Source organism: Artemia franciscana, chromosome 6 (genome assembly GCF_032884065.1).
Source record: "Artemia franciscana chromosome 6, ASM3288406v1, whole genome shotgun sequence".
NCBI classification, from domain to species: Eukaryota; Metazoa; Arthropoda; class Branchiopoda; order Anostraca; family Artemiidae; genus Artemia; species Artemia franciscana.
This window is the reverse complement of record NC_088868.1, coordinates 37,235,400-37,255,148: the sequence shown is the minus strand read 5'-3', so window position 1 is coordinate 37,255,148 and position 19,749 is coordinate 37,235,400. Positions and strand designations below refer to the sequence as shown.

Here is a 19,749-nt window from a genome sequence, read left to right as displayed (position 1 = left end):
ATCAACTCTTTTAGCACCTTTTTCTTATCCTATGAAATATTTTACTGCTTGAATAAAATAAGCTACTGAAAGTAAAATTTTTCTGAAAGGAATATATATTTGTTTCGGTTTCAATCATCAATCATGAATATTGTATTAATACTTAAACGCTACTACAAACGTAAAAAAGTTATACTTTGAATAAAAACTAAGTTTAATATTTTATTTTTATAAAAACACTCACTTTTACTCACTTTACTCACTTTTGTTGATGATTTTGTGCTATTTTCAAGTAATTTTTTGTTTTCAAATGATTTTTAATTTCATAATTAAATTTATTTGCTTGTTATCTGGCCAAAAAAATTGTTGATTACCTTCTTTACATCTATTAAAATTTGAGGCTGATGTAATAAGAGCCAAACTTAATAACATGCGAAAATAAGTTATACTGTCAAGAGCAATGGTAAAATGTAGTTGGCCGAGGAAAATAAACAAGACAGATTTTTCCATTCCAAGAAAAAATTGGAAGGCTTTTATAGAATCCCCACATCATTATACCTATAGAGTAAAACAAATCATTTGGATGTACATTTTGTAAAATCCTAGAAAACCCAAGTTAGGTTATTAAAAATTATTACCTAACAGCAAGATTATTAGTAAGTTTATTATAAAAACATAGGATAACGATAAATTTTTTGAAGAGATAATAATTGTGTACAGATTTATTTATATAATTAAAACAGGTGACTGTATTGATGAGTTTATGATACCTTATTGTTAATTTAAAGCAAAATAAAATCTTTGAGAAAGGTAGGTTAGCCAGTATCCACTCTGAATCCCTACCCTCCCCCCTTTCGTAAAATTTACGAATAAAAACTTTGTAATTTCTATACTAAGATAGGTAAGAAATAATTTACAAAAGATTCAAATTCACTTTCTGGGGCATTTTTTTTTTCTATTCCTGTTAAAATTTTGAAATAACTTGATAAACTAAAATTTGGTAAACTAGCATCTTTTTTAAAATATTTTTTATTAAGGAAGATATAATCGTCATGATGCAAAATATTACGAACCGTGTCATAATAAATAAATCCTTGAGATTTTAAATAAGCATGCGTTATTTGTTTTTGATACTTTGGCTCATTAAAAGTCTCTATCAAAAGAACAGCTATGTCAATTTTTTGGAAGGGAATTGTCTTCAAAACTTCAAGCTCTACGTTTTTGGAGTCTAATACCATTAAGTCAATTACAGAAATATTAACTGAAAGTAGTATTGAATACAGAGGTAAGCACTGGGCTTGAATACGGTCTCCAGTGATTAAATTCTGCAGCTTTAGAGCCATCCCTCTCAAGTTATGTTTAGCAACATAGCCAGGTGCATCATTGACAACTGAAAAATAAATTTAACTACAGTATTCACTAAGAAATAACTATAGTTTTACTTTCTAGTCTCTTTGTTAAAAACCAGTTTCCTTTTTCTAGTTCCCTAATCGTAAAGAGATTTGTTTTTCCATGAAAATTCAGCCTGAAGCGATATCTAATATCCAATTTCACGTATTGGACCTAAAGTTTCACCGAATTGACAAAAAACATACAGCGCTCGAAATAAACAAATTAATAATAAACTAAACAAAATAAACTAATTTAACGACAGGCAAAAGCAAATAATTATCAAACAAACCTAAAATAAATTATCATTATTTGCGAACTAAAAAGTTTCATTTTTACATTTTTCATTTTGGTGACTAAAATCGTAATATTTCATCTTTTGCTTAGTAAATTCTAGTGCGGTTTGAATAATCTTAGAGAATAGTTTCTATTATTTATAATTGAATAATAGATAATAATAGTTCCTTATTTTAGAAAATAGGGAGAGACACCCCCTAAAAGTTGTGAAATCTTAACGAAAATCATACCATCAAATTCAACTAATCAGAAAACCCTACAGTAGAAGTTTCAGCTCCTATCTATAAAAATGTAGAATTTTGTATTTTTTCCCAGAAGACAGATTTTTTTCCAAGGGGTGATCGTATCAACCCATTTGTCCTAAAATGCCACGAGAGGGCTCATTCTAATAATTTTTTTTTATTTCTAGTGCCCTTTTTAATTTACCAAAAAATTGGAAAGCACCTAGCCCCCCTCCCACGTTCATTATTTCCCAAAGTCACCAGATCAAAATTCTGAGATTGCCATTTTATTTAGCAAAGACAAAAACCTAATAGTTGTGTCTTTGGGGATGACTTATTCCCCCACAGTCTCCGTGGGAGGGGCTGCAAGTTACAAACTTGGACCCGTTTTTTACATATAGCAATAGTTATTGGGAAGCGTCTAAACATTTTCAGGGAGATTTTTCGGTTGGAAGTAGGGGTTGAGGGGAGGGGGAGGATTTTCCTAGGAGGAATTTGTCATGAGGGAAGAGGATTTCCATTTAGGGAGCGCAGGATTTTCTAGCATTTAAAAAAAAATGAAAAAATAAATATAAAAAAGTTTTCCAACTGAGAGTAAGGAGCAGCATTAAAGCTTAAAACAAAAAGAAACACGTGGGGGGTTCAACTCCTCTTAATACCTCGCGCTTTACGCTAAATTATTTTTTCGTAATTTCAACTATTTATTCTACGGTCTTTGTGATTCATTTGTGATGCGGTCTTTGTGATGTGATTCATTGGGACAAAATTTAAGCTTTAGTGAAAAGCGCGAGGTATTGACGAGGGGGCAAACCCCCTCATATACCCAATAAAACATACAAATATAGAACTTCGTTACGTAAGTTAATTCGTAAATAACATATGTTTTTACTAATGAACAAGTTCGTAAGAAATTAATAGTTCTAGTTGCCTTTTTAAGTATCCAACAAATTGGAGGTTAACTAGGCTCCCTCTCGCGCTCCTTTTTTCTCAAAATCTTCCGATCAAAACTATGACAAGGTCATTAGGCCAAAATAAATAATATGTAAATTTAATTTTAATTATTTATATTCGGAGAGCCAAAATCAAAACATATTTTAATTCAAAACGTCCAGAATTTAAATAAGAAAACAAGTTTTTTAACTAAAAGTAAGGAGCGAAATCAAAAGTTAAAAGAACAGAAATTACTCCGTATATAAATGGGGCTGTTCCTTCCTCAAAATACCGCTCTTTACGCTAAATTTTGACTCTCTCTCTCAACTCAACTTTTTAAAACACTAAGAAACATTAGCGTAAGGAGTGAGGTCATGAGGGAGGGACAACTTCTTTCATATACGGAATAATTTCTGTTTGTCTTATGTTTTAATGTCGCTCCTTGCTTTCAGTTAAAAAATATGTTTTCTTATATATAATTACAATTGGAAACAAACATTTGTCAAGGAGGGACTTTAAATTTGGAAGATGATATATGCAATGAATTTTTCAAATATTGTTCCAAATCTAACTATGCCAATTGTGCCTGATATTAGTGATCTGACGTATGAATCTTTACTGAAGGACCTAATTGATTTACCTCTTCATCTTAGACTTGTAACAGATTGATGAGATTGAACAAATTATTTATGGGTTTCGCAGTAACTTATCTGGCAGTGATCAAATCACATTAAATACTCCTAAGTATATATTCCCTATTATAACTCATGTTTTATGTGAATTGATAAACAGGAGTTTTCGTCAAGGAAAATTTCTAGATTGTTTTAAAGTTGTCCGTGTAACCCCAGTTCATAAGGGAGGTATTAAAACTAACCAAGGAAAATAAAGACCGATTAGTATTATACCCACACTTTCCCGCGTTTTAGTACTAGATTGATGAGTTGTTTGGAGGAACATAAGTTACTGGCAGAGACACAATTTGGGTTACGTAGAAAAAGAACAACGGAACAAGCAATGATTTATTTGACAACTATTATCAATGTGGCATTACATAAAGGTTTTAAAGTAGTTGCAGTATTTTTAGATCTGATAAAAGCTTTCGACATTGTGAACCATGAACTGCCTCTTAAAAAGTGTGAGGTGTATGGTCTGAAGGGAAAAGCGTCGAATTTTGTTAGAGGTTTCTTAAGTAATCGTTATTAGTGTACTCATCTAAATGATTCTTCTTTGGGAGAAAAACTGGTTGAAATAGGCGTTCCGCCAGTAACAGTTCTTAATCCTATATTATTCTTGATATTTATAAATTATTTACCAAATTCTCTAAATAATTGTTGTTACAGAATAAATGAATAACGGTTAACCTAATTAGTGAAACAGCTTTGCTTTTTGCTGATGACACAACTGCAATTATCATAGCTAAGACAGCGCAGCTGTCTAATTAGGTATATTATGTATTGAGGGAGATCAAGCAGGATTAATAAGCAAATATGAAATTAATTGGTGTTTTTTAAAGAATCATTGAGTATTGTTATATGCTACGGCTCTGAAGTAGAGTTGAAGCATAATTAATATTTAAAATTAGAGTCGGAATCCAAAATTAAATTTTATATGTCCTTCAGAGAGTTGTATATAGGGGATCTGCGTAATTTTGTCAGTGACTTCTACCAGGATGATATTTTATAACTATTTATCATTAAATTTGAAATAAAATGATAATTCGAGAGAGAAGATTAAAGAGAACCTTTACTTTTACAACAAATATATTTAAAATCGTTTCTCTTTAATAGATTAAAATAAAATATGATAAATACATTTACTGATTTTGAGTGCAAGAGGACTGGTATTTATTCATTTGTGGTTGATAATATTATTGAATATTATTAAACATTAAAAAAATGTCTTTAAGGCATGATTTGAAAGGGAAATCTTAAATTCACTGAGAAAGCTTATTAATAGCGAGAAATAGCTACTGAATTGGTTCTATTTTAGAAAAGAAATAAGACTCAAGGCTGGGGAATACTTTATCAAATAGCACCTGGGGAGAAAACTTACCCAAAAAACAAAAGGGAGGAAATGTACATATCGAACAAGACTGACTGTAGAGTGGGAAGAACCACTTGCTAGAAAATAGGATTATTTGAGAAAAACGGGGGCTTGCTGGATAATGGATTTCTGGTTGCTTAAGAGATTCTGATATGGTTCTCTTGGTAAAATAAAAATACATTTTGTGAAGTGAGTGAGGTGAAGGAAAGGGCTCATTAGTTTAATATAAAGACACACAACTTTCTTTTCTCGAAATAGCTCGAAACTTACAGCCGTTATTTCTGGGCCAAGAGCAGCCTGTTATACAAGCAAAAAATACTTTATAGCATGGTCCCCTAAGGAAATGGGTTCGAAAAATATAAGAAAAAAACTTTCCTTGTGAATAAAAACGTATATCTTTAAGGTCTAACGATGAGGAGCCCAAATGAAGCAGTATAAAGTAGCAAAATATTGACCTTAACCCCGTCTCCTCCCACATAATTTGGGACCTAACAAGGCTAAATAAGCACTAATGTATCGAATAAAATTTTTTTGATAATCATTAAGTTCAAGAAGATCTAATTTTCTAATAGGTTAATTCCTTTGGGCTAAACGTTACCCACAAATTTCTGGGATAGAAATCCGAAGTTAATTTTATTGTCCCTTGTTTAAAAATATTCTTTCAAAGTAAGCCTTTTCGAACGGACAAATTTGTCGTAGAAACTTTAGAGGGTACTCTTTTGATCAGAAAGTGAAAATGCAAATGTCTGTTTTAAGAGTCCAAAGTGATTGGAAATCAATCAACATTCCTTCCATGCTCTTTTATGTCACTCTCTCTCTCTTAAGACATATGATCAAAATTTTGTGACAGCCGTTTTCTTCTTTATAATCGAAAGGCCCAAAAACTATGCTTCTTGGAACCAACAACACCCAATTGTGCTTGCCAAAACTTCTGTAAGTTATACAGTTTTCCCCTTATAAGATAAAGAATTTGATATTGGAAAACAGAACTAGGTTTGATCCTGCATATCAAAAAAGCTAGGGATACTAAGGTGAAGCTTTCAGGGAGCCAGGTGGAGGATACTGAACTAATAAAACAAACTGCATGCAGGTATCAAAAGGGCAAATATGCAAGGAATGGTTAGCGCATTGATTTTAAACTTCCGGGGCATTTAGAGCGGGATATTAAACCAACAAAAAGACTATATAACCACAGCTACTTCTACTACTCTTACAACTACTAACACTAATATTTTTATGGACGCTCTTCCTTCTACGCTCCTGCTACTACTGTTAGAATTACTACTACTAAGGTTAAGATTGTTAAGGTGAAATTTTCAATGAAATATGAGGGGAAAGTTGAACCAACCGTAAGGTAGAATTTGCTATAACTACAACTTTTATTACTTAAACTACAAATGCTTATGCGGCTACTACTACTACAATTACTACTTCGTTTATGTATGCGAGTGAGAAGGACAAGGTGAATTCTGCTTTAAAGAAGGCGGGAAAACTCTAGATACTTTATAATCGTTTAAATAAATATCCTCATGCTCCTCAACAACGAACTGTAATCTAAGAATGCTTTAAAAATATACTCTACTAATATACTACTAATCAAGTATTTTAACTGAACGTACAAATTTTGTCCAAAAGTTTATATTATAATCCAGAATTAGTCCTTCAGCAACGAACTTACCATTATCATAGGTAGCTTAATAGGACTGCATCTATAATTTAAAAAAGTTCAATTTTGTTATACCAGGTCACTTTCTATGGAGGAAATTATCGTAAAAACTATGGTTAGGGATGATTAAAGTGGATATTAAAATTTCTAACGCCCTGTTTCAGAAATAGTAGTGATTACAGGGTATAAATCACCCTTCCAATATTCTTTTATATATTCCCCCCCCCCCCTAATATTTTATTGATAATATCTATTGCCCAAGAAATGACAAGACCAAAAAGAGTGTTTGGGGAAAGAGCTGTAAATTATGAGAACCGCCTATTTTAACATATAAGATTTGTTATTTCGAAAAGGGGGATTTTTCATCCTCAGTGTATGCCAAAAGACTAAGGTTGTTTCAAGTAGTTCTCAAGAACTGTTGATGGACATATTGAAAAAAAACTTTGTCTTAACTATCTATAGAATAGTTGAGGGTATTAATTTAAAATTTTAGGGGACATGATGAGAAAAATATTGAACTTATCCAAAATACACTATATGTCTAAGGCTGGCTAAAGGATATCTTGAAACACTAAAGATATTTGATTTACGCTTAATCTGTATGTTGGAAGAGGTCTTGAACTAAATCAAAAGGTATGATATGCTAAACGTGTTACAATGAAACTTTCCAGACCTTTTCAGGGGGTTAAAAAACTGAGATATTGTACGTGTATCAAATCTGCCAACATATCCTATTTATATTATCTCAGGAAAGGTAGGGGTATTAGATATAAAAATTCAGGGTGTGTTGAGAGGATATTCTACTAAAACAGATACATTCTTCCAGGTTCTTTTAAACCGAGATTGGAACCATATCGGATTGAATAAAAATTCATTATGTTCATAAGGAATGGGTTGCATGGAGGGTGCGCGAAAAGTGTATATACAAGGTCTTAGCCACAGTCAAAGGCATAAAGTAGAATTTTTTGGCATTTTAAGGGAGATAATTCACTACATCAAAATGCAATATGTGTTTGATATATAAACTTGAAACTTCCAGTGTTTATTGAGGGAGATTCTGAACTAAATCAAAGTATATTATCCACATAAAAGCTGTCAAGAAAGTAAATTTATACTTAATCAAGAATGGTTAAGTGTATTAAGTTGGATCTTTTAGAGCATACTGAGAGTAAATTCAACTAAATTGAAAGTAATTGGGTGAATTTAAGTTGGTAATGTCAATATAAATCAAAAGACACTATGTGTATCTATGTTGTAAGGACGGTGGAGCTGTACTTACACCGAGACTGCTAAGGGTAGAGCTAGGAGTTCATGTTGAACAAAATGACAACACACTATTTGAAGTTTGGTTGTCAAAAATATTTATGGCAATAACCCAGGAGTGGCTAAGGAAATAAAGATAGATCTTGTTGGGGTACTGAATTATATACTATTTGTATCCTCTTTGTCAAAATGGCATACCTGTAATATCTCAGGCAAGTCTAAGTCTTGTCTTAACGGCTTACAGGACACAGCTTTGAATTTGAAGGGACCCTGTGGGAAGGATCTATAGAACTAAATGTTTGACTTTGAAGACCAAGGGGAGCTTCAAAAGGTCAAAAATAATAGATAAAATTTAGTTTCATTAATTCCAAGCGCAGAATATAAGCGTTTATATGTTTCCAAGAAAAAGATCTCAAGAGCCTATAAAATTTCTAAATAGATTCAAAATAGTCACTTAAATTTAAACTTGATAATTAAATAAAATCAAGGAATTTCTTATTAACATAATTAAATAGATAATAATAATAATAATAATAATAACTTATTTATCACCCACTTTACAAAACAGGGGTTAACTTGAGTAAAATACAAAAAAAAACAGCAAAAGTAATACAAGAAACGAATTTAATCACATATAGAAAAAGACGGATAAGGTGATGGAAACATCCTAGCCCATAAATCGCTTCAATAGCTAGCTTGGCAGATAATTTTTCAAAAGCACCAGTAATATCTTTCGCACGATACTTTTTAACCAGTTTGGTATTCCGGTTAAGAACGAAGTAGATATAAAAGAAATTTGCAGTACCAGTAACAATTTTTGCGAATATGTTTTAGATCAGGAATCAACAAAAGTGGCCTAATACCAAAACAGAAGACTACAGAATGATAACAAAAAGTTGAGTAAAGCCGATTTTGCGCTCTTTTCCTATAGTGTCCACGATTTGCTACAATCTAAGAGTAGCTCAGCCTCAGCTTATCACTAATATCTTTGACAGCACGAGACCGGAGAGCACTCTTAGAATCGCAAACTGTTATACCAGGCCAACGAAACGATTTAACAAGAGGAACACTAAAACAACCGCATTGGAGTGATTCTGAACAATTATTACCGTTGATAAGAAGAAACTCGCACTTGTCAATATTTAGGTACAGGCAGATATCGCGGAGAGCAAAAGTAACTGACTTCACTGAACGGGCAACCCCAGACTCGGTTTGACTAATCAGAAGAAGGTCATCCGTATATGCCAGACATGAGATATCAGATGGTCCTAGTAGGAACGTAGTCAATATTTTTGATAGTACATTTTCAATACAAGCATTAAAAATATACGGCGAAAGAACTCCCCCTTGTCTTACACCGCAACGAACAGGGATATGACCAAAATAAAAATTATCTAATGACTTAAGGCGAAGGTAAGAATGGGAGTACCAAAAACAAAGCACGTGAATTACCGAAGGATTTACTTCTCTCTGGCATAATGCTGCCCATGCTTGAGCATGAGAAACAGTTTCAAATGCTTTAGACAAGTTTAGGGTTGCGAAATGAAGTACACGACGAGTGCGATGGGCATTTTTTAATAAAGAAGTCAAAGCACGGTGAGCATGATGACAACCTAGCCCCGATCTAAAACCAAATTGATAATCATCATATAGAGCAAGCTTAGTTATATAAAGTAGTAGTAGATGGTGTTAAAAAGGCTTGCTAAGAGTACAAGCTACCGTTATGGGCCTATAAGAACTACGAGAAACCGGATCTTTTCCTTTTTTTAGAAGTGACGTAATACTACCGCATAAGAACGAGTCGAGCACACACGAACTACTAAAACACATATGAAAAAACAGTTGGAGATGAGATACCAGTTCAAAAGAATTCGGAACAAGATTCAAAACACTAATCCCATCAATATCAAAAGATTTTGATTTTAAACCCTTAATACCATTAACAATAGCCCACTTTTCAACTGGAATCAAAACACTAATCCCATCAATATCAAAAGATTTTGATTTTAAACCCTTAATACCATTAACAATAGCCCACTTTTCAACTGGAATTACATGTCTCTGACATAAACTTGACGGCGAATTTTTTTCGAGCAAACGTGAAAAACGCTTATGCACTGCATAATTAACTTTCGAAAATATTTTTGAATAATGTTCGATCCAAGATGGACGAGGTATAATATCACTAGAACTTGTATCCGGAAACTTGGCAAAATTTTTCACTTTTCGCCACTCATTATTACTTTTCGGAAAAATTTCACCGGAGTAAAGAATGGCACGAAGATGGCGTTTATATTCGAGTTTCGTCTTTTATTTTAGATCAAACACACTACCCCGAGAAGGTCGACCATAGGCAGACCAGATTCTGAACCAGAATTTGGCCTTATTCTTGACTTTTTTCAGCAAAGGATCACACTTCCAAATTGGTTTTTGGGTATTCCACCTGACTCGGTTCATCGGGACGGCTACATCTTCAGCTTGCTTTATACATAAGATAATGTCACGATAATAGTGATTCAAATCAGCACGAGCATCGTCAATAATGGGGAACGCATTTGTGCAAAGAAGATGGAAAGGGACACGTACGGTGGACAGTAGAGCTCCAAGTGTAGCGAGGTAAAGAGGCATGTTCGCACTAGACCAATCACGCTTTTCAAACAACTTATGCGACAGTGCGAGTTGGTTTGAGTGTACGTCGTTGAGCGGGTTGGTTTGAGCATAAGTAACCGTAATATCAAAATACAGAGGTAAAAGATCATAATTTCTCTCATCTTCATCAACATGTACTGCTGAAGTTTGAAATGAATGATAGCAGACACAGTGGCCCAAATTTGAGACAGAACTACTACAGTGTATATATATAAAACTGAGGTCTTTCGTTAGGACCTTAAATGCTGAGGGTAGACACTGAAAAAGCACTTCCTTTCTTGTCGAGGAAACGTTGATGTTACAGTTTATGTCGCCTATAAGCACCCACTTGAATCCCAGACACTCAATACCAGATATAAGATTCTTTAATTTGTTGCAAACATTCGCATTGGTGGAGAAAGAAGAAACAGATCTTCTACCATGGGGCAAATGGGCGTTGATTAGGATCACGTCTGCAAACCGGATTGGAAGATAGTGTTTAGAGAATTGGTTGCAGCTAGGACACAAACAGCTAGGCAAAGATCGCTTAATATACAGGCAAGACCACCAGCAGGCCAGCCTCGGGTATGGCGGGCATTCCTGGTGAAAACAGTATGTTGAGAACTTCGCCTTATAAAGTTTACACTGCAACTTGGGAGCAGGTGTTCTTGCAAGAGAAGAACATCATGATTAGTTAGTTTTCATCAAATCTTACTACTTTATCCTTTGTCCCACTGATGTTGAAAGAGCACAATGAGAATTTATACTCATTCATGATTGCAAGCGAGAAGGTCTTTGGAATTAACAAGAGCCTTTAGTTTGGAGCAACGAAAACTATAAGCAACATGATCTCCACTACAATTTGCACTCTTTGGGATATTACTACAAGGTGATTCACAGGATTTCATATGGAGACCAGAGCACCGTGAGCATTTGTAGTTTTTATGGGACATTTTGCAGCAAGGTGGTCAGGTGATTGACATTTCCTGCGGGACCTAGGAATTTGCCGATATTCATACACTCGGAATAGTTCACAGCCTATCTTCAGGACTGATTTAAGGGCCGAGGAAAAAAGAAATTTCGTCTTTGAACGTAATTTTCACACAATTTCAGCTCCCAATTCTCATTGTGTCTCGAACACCCCTGCAAGCTGTAAGAGGCTCAAGATCAAGATTTTGTCCAACGCCTTTCATTATACCAAAAAACTTTTTCTCCACCATTTTTGCTTCACAATCACGAAAAACCGAGCATGCAGATTTGCAAAAGTCAGCAGCGGCCACGCTATCGATCTTCACAATAAGTTTATCACCAGATGCGCGCACAGTATCAATGCAATCGTGACCAGAAAAACAGTCAATTCTTTCCTTCCCTTTAGATGCATTATCGAGATCACGTGGTACATTCGTGATAATAACAGTGGCTTTGCTTATATCACTACCAGTAGCACTGCTAGGGAGGCTGGGGAAATTCAGATCGTAATTTGACATTTTCTCATTAACTTGCGAAAGAGTCTGTCGATGTCGAATTTTGTTATGCTTAGAAGCTATCTTGGAGAAAGCAACTGCTGGAATACAGAGAACTTCGGCTGTGAAACGGATAACAAAGACAGGCATTTCCTCAGAAGCAATCTGATTCTGAAGAAGTTCTAACATGTCTTTCAAATGATTCAGAGATGCGTTTGAGTCTGTGCGCCTTGGATAGAGCTCGGTCGATTTCGGCAGCGTATCCCACAGGATTTTCTTCGATTTGGCAATATCACTTGACTCGAAGAATTCGACAGCAAATTTTAAGATCACTGTAGCTTCGACACCTTTTTCATTATTATGCTGCAGCAAGTTCAGAACCGTGGCATAAAAAAAGCAGTCCGTATCCGAATCAGAGTCAATTTTTATGCGAAATGTCTGTTAATCCAATTCCGAGTCAAAAACATAACCATGGGCAAAACACGTCTTAACCGCACAAAAGCTGAATGGTAGTTGGCTAAATTTCAGAAGCTCGAAATGCCAATAAGCGAGGGAAGCGTAGGCTCTTGCTATCTATTCCCAGCAATTTAAGGGAGACACACTCCCGGCAGGTACGACGACGCTTGCCACAGAACACCTCCCTCTTCTGCTCGCTTATTAGTAAAAATTTCCAAAAATGACTAATGAATCTATATGATTTGATAGTTATGACCATAGGATTATCTCTCACTTACTGAAATGCTGAGTAATAATTTTACTCAAGGTCACCCAATTTAATCCTTTGCCAGGTATTGCGAAATCTAAGTAGCTTTGCAGGGATTAAAATTCACTGAAAAAGCTTACTGGTTTAAATTTATGACATCCAATTCAAGACAGATGTTTTCACCTTGAACTACGAATCAATACTAATTCGTAATATATAAGCCCGACATAAAATAATGCATCATACATTTGCGTTTTTCTTTATCGACACGTTATGTTGATAATTCTTTTTGACTAAACTGTCTTACAAGTCTTATGTTTGGTCAGCTAAATATTATAATTCTATGGAATAATCGCTTTTGTATTATGATCTACGTCTTAGGGTTGTATTACTAAGAAAGACCCATCCCTGGATGACTATTAAATCCTCTGAAAAATTATTCTGCTGCTCCTGGTCATGAAATGTAAGGTTTTGTATACTTTTTATCTTTCTTGTTTACTCTGGTGTATAGCTTAACCTCAAAATTTTTCACTGCTGATTAATTTTTTATGTTTTGAATTTTAGTGAACAATAGTAATACTATTATTACTTTAAGATTTGGTGTGAACCAAATTTTTACTATTATGTTTGTAATTGAGAAGTAACTTAGTTGGAAAACGCCTTTGGTCCTCAGTTTTATAGAATATGAGCAAGCGTTGAATTCTGTTGATAAATAAGCTTTAGCAAAGGTATTATCCGTACTTGGTCTATCAGACACCTACCTTAAAGTGATAAGTGCTATATACAAGAAGAACACTGCTGCGGTTAAGGTAGTAAATGAGGTTAGTAGCTGGTTTAGTATTACATCAGGAGTTATGCAGAGTTGTGTTTTCTTCCCTTTTTAAGGATCATTTGGATGGACTTTGTCTTAAAGAGCGCAGGAAAGGCAATGGGAGACCACGGAATCAAATGTGGAGGAAAAACTCTCCTGAAACAAGATTACGCTGATGATTTTAGCATCCTAGATGAAAGTGTGGGGGAAATGAACGAAATTTTAGAGGTTTGGCGAATTCAGGGTGCTAAAATAGGTTTGAAAGTTAATGTAAAGAAGACTAAGTCACTAAGGCTAGGAATAAGTGAAGATGAAAAGGTGACGTTGGGTAACGAAAAGATTGATCAGGTGGGCAATTTCATTTATCTTGGTTGTATTATTAGTAAAAAGGGGGAGCTGTGAGAATGTTAAAAGTAGAAGAGCCAAGGTGTAGGATGGTTTTTTCACACTTAAAAAAGGTTTGTAAGAATATGATTTTAAGTCTGCAAACCATGATTAGAATATTGGAAGAAATAGTAATGACATTGGTCAAATATGGCTATGAAGTATGGGCGCTTCAAAAAGCGGATGAAGAATTACTAGTTTTCTTCCAGAGAAATTGCTGATGGACTGTTCTGGGTAACCGGCAGAGTAATCGTAGTTTGAGCAGTAGACTGTACGAAAGTTGTGGTTCAATTCTGCTTTCTAGGGCTATAAAGAAAGAAAAATTGAGATGCTTATGGCACGTTCTGCAGATGAAGGATGACACACTGCCAAAGATTGTCCTTTTCCGCCAACTGTCTAGGGCTGAATGAAAAGCAGGTTGTCCTTGTCTGGGTTTGGAAGATGTCATACAGAAAGATTTAAAGGAAATGGGAACTTCCTTGAAGAGTGTAAAGAGGGAGGCTCTGAATAGACTGGAATGGAGGGGGGTGTTTTTAGCTGTGTTGACCTCAGGTGGTTTGGTACTGTGGTGAGTTGTTAGTAGAAGTGTTTAACATAGAATCGCTTTCTCAGTTCATTTTAGTACAGGCTGATTTGACTCCTCAAATAATATCATGGAAAAATCCAATTTATGATAAGATAAGGATTTTAATGAAGATTAAAGCACAAATTAACGCTGTTTTTGAATTTTTTCCGTAATAACAGAGGAAGTACAATTCTTTAGACACTTAAATTTTTGGGCAATTAGATGATCAGGATTTAAACTGTTACTGTCTCAACTATTTACAAGTTTTCTTAGGTCCTTATTAAGTTTATCTAATAATTAACAAAGCTATATACAATAGAGCATCTAATAGCTATATACAATTCTTTGGAATATTTATACGCCATACTGCAAGCAAATACAATAATGAAAAAATAATGCTACCCAAGATTAGACTAAAGACACCTTTTTACATGTGTCAATCTGTAATTTTTAAGGCAACGAAGACTTTACCTAAGACCTAAATTTGTCCAGGGCCAGGTTTGACACATAGGACATGAACAAAGCCTCATCAGATTTTTCAGAGTGGAGTAGTTGCCGAGACGTCCTCCATCTGTGGTTTTGATGACAGCTCAACACATCTTAGTCCTACCTTTTTTGCCCACCCTTGGATACAAACTTGTAGACAGCATTCAGAATACAGTCTACTGGCATTCAAAGAACATGACCAAGATTTGTCCATCTTTACTGCTTCACTAGATCAGTTACTTGCGGTTGACCTTTTCGACTGCAGACCACTGTATTCATGACTCTACCGTGCCACAAAATGTTAAAAATTCTTCTAAGGTAGATATTTTTAAATGCTAAGATATGTATTTCCAGCTAAACATTCAGCTTCCAACATTAATTGCAAAAGAAAGAACAGAAAAGGCGTTGCTATTCAAAAGACAGCGCTTTAGACTGAAAGAATATTTCTTGCCTTGCCATACTAGCCTTAGTTTGTTGAATTCTGAACTTGCTTGTCCAATTCGTCTTTTTATCTCATTGACTGTTCCACCATTCACATTGGTATCCATTAGTAACTGCGAATGTTGCTTCACATCTTCTAGAAGTACTTCTTTGTCTGCGAAGCCTACATCTATGAGCTGCTGGGCACTGACTTTTACACTAAAGTCAGAATCTTGCTGTGGGATATAATCCATTACTAGGATTAATTGGAACGGGGATAACATCCATCCTTGTTTCACCCCGAAGAGAATATTGAAGAATTGGGTCTCCCCATTTTAGGTTTGGACAAAACCTTTCCTCTCTTTATAGAGGGCCTTTATTATTCCGATTATCTTATTAGGTACTTAATAAAATTTTGAAAACTACCATGAAATATTGAAATTGATAGAGTCATAGCTTTTCCGAAATCAACGAAGTGCAAATATATCTTTTTATTCCCTTCTCTTGACTCTTCCACCATAAGTGTGAGGCTAAAAATAGGGTAAGAACGTGATCTAACCGGACGAATCCTGCGTTGTTCTTCTCTTAGATCTCTCATGGCCAAAACTTTACTTGGCACTGATGTTAGGTTGATTTAGAGTTGTCACAGGTGATATCATCTCCCTTCTTAAGCAGTTTGACTAGAATACCTTTATTCCAATCACTTGAGACCTTTTCCATGCTCCAAACTCCCACTAGACGAACAGTCCATTCATTTAGCATTCTCGAAAAGACTTCTTTAACATTTTTGCCGTTATCATATCAAATCCCAATTCACGGTCATTAAGTTTTTGACAATTGCTACAGCCTCTAGAGTTTCTGGAAAATCCTCACTTATGTCAATTGATAAAAACAGGATATTAGGTACAGTGATATATCTAAGGCTAGTGGAGTAACCTCAAGTAAAGTTTTCTTGCCAGGAGAACGTTAACCGGATAGTTGATCTGGCTAAATTGGTCTCTGAACTCATATTTTTTTATCTTTAGCAACAAATGGAAACTCTTTTCCATAATTCAGCAAAATATATATTTGTTTAAATTAACAAGCAGTTGATACAGGACTATGCACGGGATATTTTGTATGATAAAACTACCAATTCATATTTGATTATATAAAGGGCTTTAACAGGATAAGTTGTAGTTCGAAAACGTTTGACTCCAATATAAGACAAGAAAATAAGCAGATTGTCAATCTGTTTATTTTTATATGATTCCCTGGTCTCATTCATTCAAAGCTCTAACGTGAAACATGATTAAAAGGTATCTCAAAATTTTTATCTAAGATGAGAATAGTTGGCCAAAATCTTAATTATTCAACTCTAAGGGTTTTCTTAAGAGCCAGCCAAATACACAATGTCATGTACAAACTCATTGTGAAAGCTTCACTATGTAAAGTCTTCTGATAATAGTAAAAGAGCTACACTAAACCAAAGACGAGCAGAAATAAAATCCATATAATTAGTCAATATCATAATAGGCTTAAGTTATCAATGGGTAAATGGGAAATAAAAGTGGCAGGAGCTCCATTGAAAAGTCAAGTTAAACTTAAAATAGATGGAAAATACTACAAACAAGAGTAGAATGAACACCCCCTAAAGCAGCCAAAGGCAAATTAAATACATTAAAAATAATGGTTTTAGTATTTTCATCGTTTCGTGATCTTAGTAAATAAAAAATTGCCGATATTTTTATTAATTAATACCAATATAATTTAAACTGTCCATCGGAGCACATTAATTTTTTTCAATAGCCTTGAGTATTTTGGTTGTTATATTTTTCTGTCGCATGTATTTTGACGAACAAGAACAGACTGATCGAAATAAAAAATGGATTTTAATAAAACTTTATTAAACTTATAGTTTTTAAAGGGCTTAGAGAAAGAAGGGTCATCGTACTGCTATTTGTAATATTTTCTGTTCGTCATCATTTTTAATTACGCTTTATTTTAATACATTTTTCATTTATTTAAAAAGATGAAATATTCTCTCCTAACAGTTTATGTATTTGTGGATTTATTTCTGCTCGTCTGTTCTTTAATACAGTCCTTAACTTTTCTTTAATAAATTTTTAGTGTAGAATATTTTCGTTAATTCATCAAATAAGACGAAAAAAATTGAACGGTTACAATACAGCAAAATAGACAAAGAAAAGTAAAGAGCCATACCAAGATTTATAAAAGGCAAAAATAAAGTCTTGCAATGATTCACACTTTAAACGAATTGACAATATTACAAATAGATAAAGGAAATTAAAAATAAACATGTTAAAAGAGTAATCACACAACACTTAATGGTGATATATACTCCTAAAGATATAAAAATAAATTCAAAGAAGAGGGAATTCTCTTAAAACAAAACAGTATCCTTGAACTTAAAACAAACGGAAGTTGAATATCAAATAAGATTACGGCTACGGCCACTAATTCTCTTAAGGCCACACTCTCATTCATAATTGACGGAAAACAAAATTTATTGCAAATTTTTTTTCTTGTGTAATTATAGCTTTGAATACTCAAGGCATATGAAGCTTCTAGGGTCTAACCAAAAATCAGTTTGCCTTCAGTAGTGCTTTCTTTTAATCAAGAACATAACGGAAATTTCTCTTTTTTGTATACCTTGGCCATCAAACGGTACTGTCTAAAATAAACATGGTTTTCAAAACGTACCGGTGAGAATAGTAATCCAAAGGGTTTAAGAGAGAGGAGGAAATTGCATGTATATTTTGAGCACTGTGTATATGTGTGACCCAGTTCTTCGTTATATTGTTTTGATTTTACGACAAATAAAGAACAAACTGTTTGAAATAAATATTGCTTTTAGTAAATTGAAAATGACAACTTTCAGTCAGGTGAAAGTGACACATTGTTAGCAATAATCATCGTCCTTATGTTGAGACGTTTCTCTTTTTAACTCCTGACGGGTAACACAAAATTATCACTTGTTAAATAATCAACAGCTCTTACAAATTACTTGTAATCAAATTACTCTGTAATATTAGAACCAATATTAGTTCATTTGACTTTGAGCATTATAATTATCGTGATTGATATGATCCCTCTTGTTCTGGATAATTATAATTGGATAAAGTCAAAATTTTTTGAAGAATAAAAATATAAAGTCACCATTTAAACTTTTTTTACAAAATAAAGTGCTATCAACAGAATTTTGGTAGCAAAATTTTACCTACCCAAATGTTTCAGATTTAGCTTAAACCATAAAACTAAACAATTAAGTTTTGCTTTGGGGTACAGGATCATACAAATTAACCTTTTTTAATTTCTTTTAAATCTGTTACTTGCTTATATTTTATTATCTGGACGAACGCGAATACATTTATATTTAAACAATAAACTATGGGCCTTACATTAAATCATTGATTTAATATCATTAAAAATTGAACTCACTTGTTCTATTATACCCATTGATTTTAAATTGAACCGGGGTGGAAATGAAAGATTCAATTGTTGGGTGTTCCTCAATGCTTATGCATGCATGAACTATATAAGCTTTCCGATGTACAAGTTTCATGTCAGCATAAAATTTATCATCTGCTTCAATAAGCACACCAGTCCAGTTAAGAAACCTTTCCAGGTGAAGTGTTGCAGAGAATATTTCCCCATCTAATGCTCCACATTCTAAGAATGTCCTCTGACCTCTCTATAAAATTAAAAGGTTTAAAATATTTTTTTTTTGTTAAACGTTTAACAGGTTTGTGTCCTTTGACTGACAGCAATAGCTGTCAGTAAAACGAATTTGACTATATCCAGTATACTTGTTATTTCTAAGTGATATCTCTTAAAAACAATACAAAAATGTTAATTATTCTATCACAAAAAGTAAAGCATTTACTATTATTAATAATTTAAGTATCACTCACACGATATATAAAGTAAATATGGTGGAGTAAGAATAATTAAAAAATACAAGGGAAAAAAATTATACACACAGAATCAACAAAAATAATGGATATAACTGTGGTGAAGGCATAGGAAAAAACAAGCTGTAGAGGAGAGTTTTCTGTTTAGAATCTCCAATTTTAAAGTTATAACAAGAACAGAAAATTTGCTAACAAGAATCTAGTTTTTTGTCAAAGGTGGAAGATACAGAAGAAATGAGCAAAATTTGAAACATTTTATCTGGGACCTTTTTAAATTGCCTTCCTTAAGAAGGGAAAAAACTGAATAAAAAAGGAAAAAATGATCACAGAAAGTAGAATAAAGTTTGGCCAGGGAACGTCTATTATACTTCCTTCTGTTTGCAACAATATCTGCATAGCCAATCTGGATGTTTTTATTTATATAAAAAACAGTACGCTGAAGCAAGCTCCAAAGGTTGTTAGTAATGGAGATAAAGGTTGTTAGTAATACAATCGACGATAGGGATTGTAAAGTTATTACAGTAAAGGGGAGTAGCAGTAGTACAGTTTTAGGGAAGAAACTGACATTTATCTAGACTAAATGAAAG

At 33.8% G+C, this 19,749-nt stretch overlaps 1 protein-coding gene across 1 annotated transcript in view; it reads right to left on the bottom strand.

The window, feature by feature from the left end:
- Positions 1 to 866: 866 nt before the first annotated feature.
- LOC136028562 (uncharacterized) overlaps positions 867 to 19,749 on the bottom strand; it is a 48,235-nt gene continuing 29,352 nt past the window's right edge. Inside the window, exons 2-3 of the mRNA XM_065706408.1 lie at positions 18,690 to 18,942; positions 867 to 1,369 (exon numbers count right to left, since the gene is read on the bottom strand). Coding sequence (XP_065562480.1) covers positions 867 to 1,369; positions 18,690 to 18,942 — 756 coding nt within the window. The remainder of the gene's footprint in view (positions 1,370 to 18,689; positions 18,943 to 19,749) is intronic.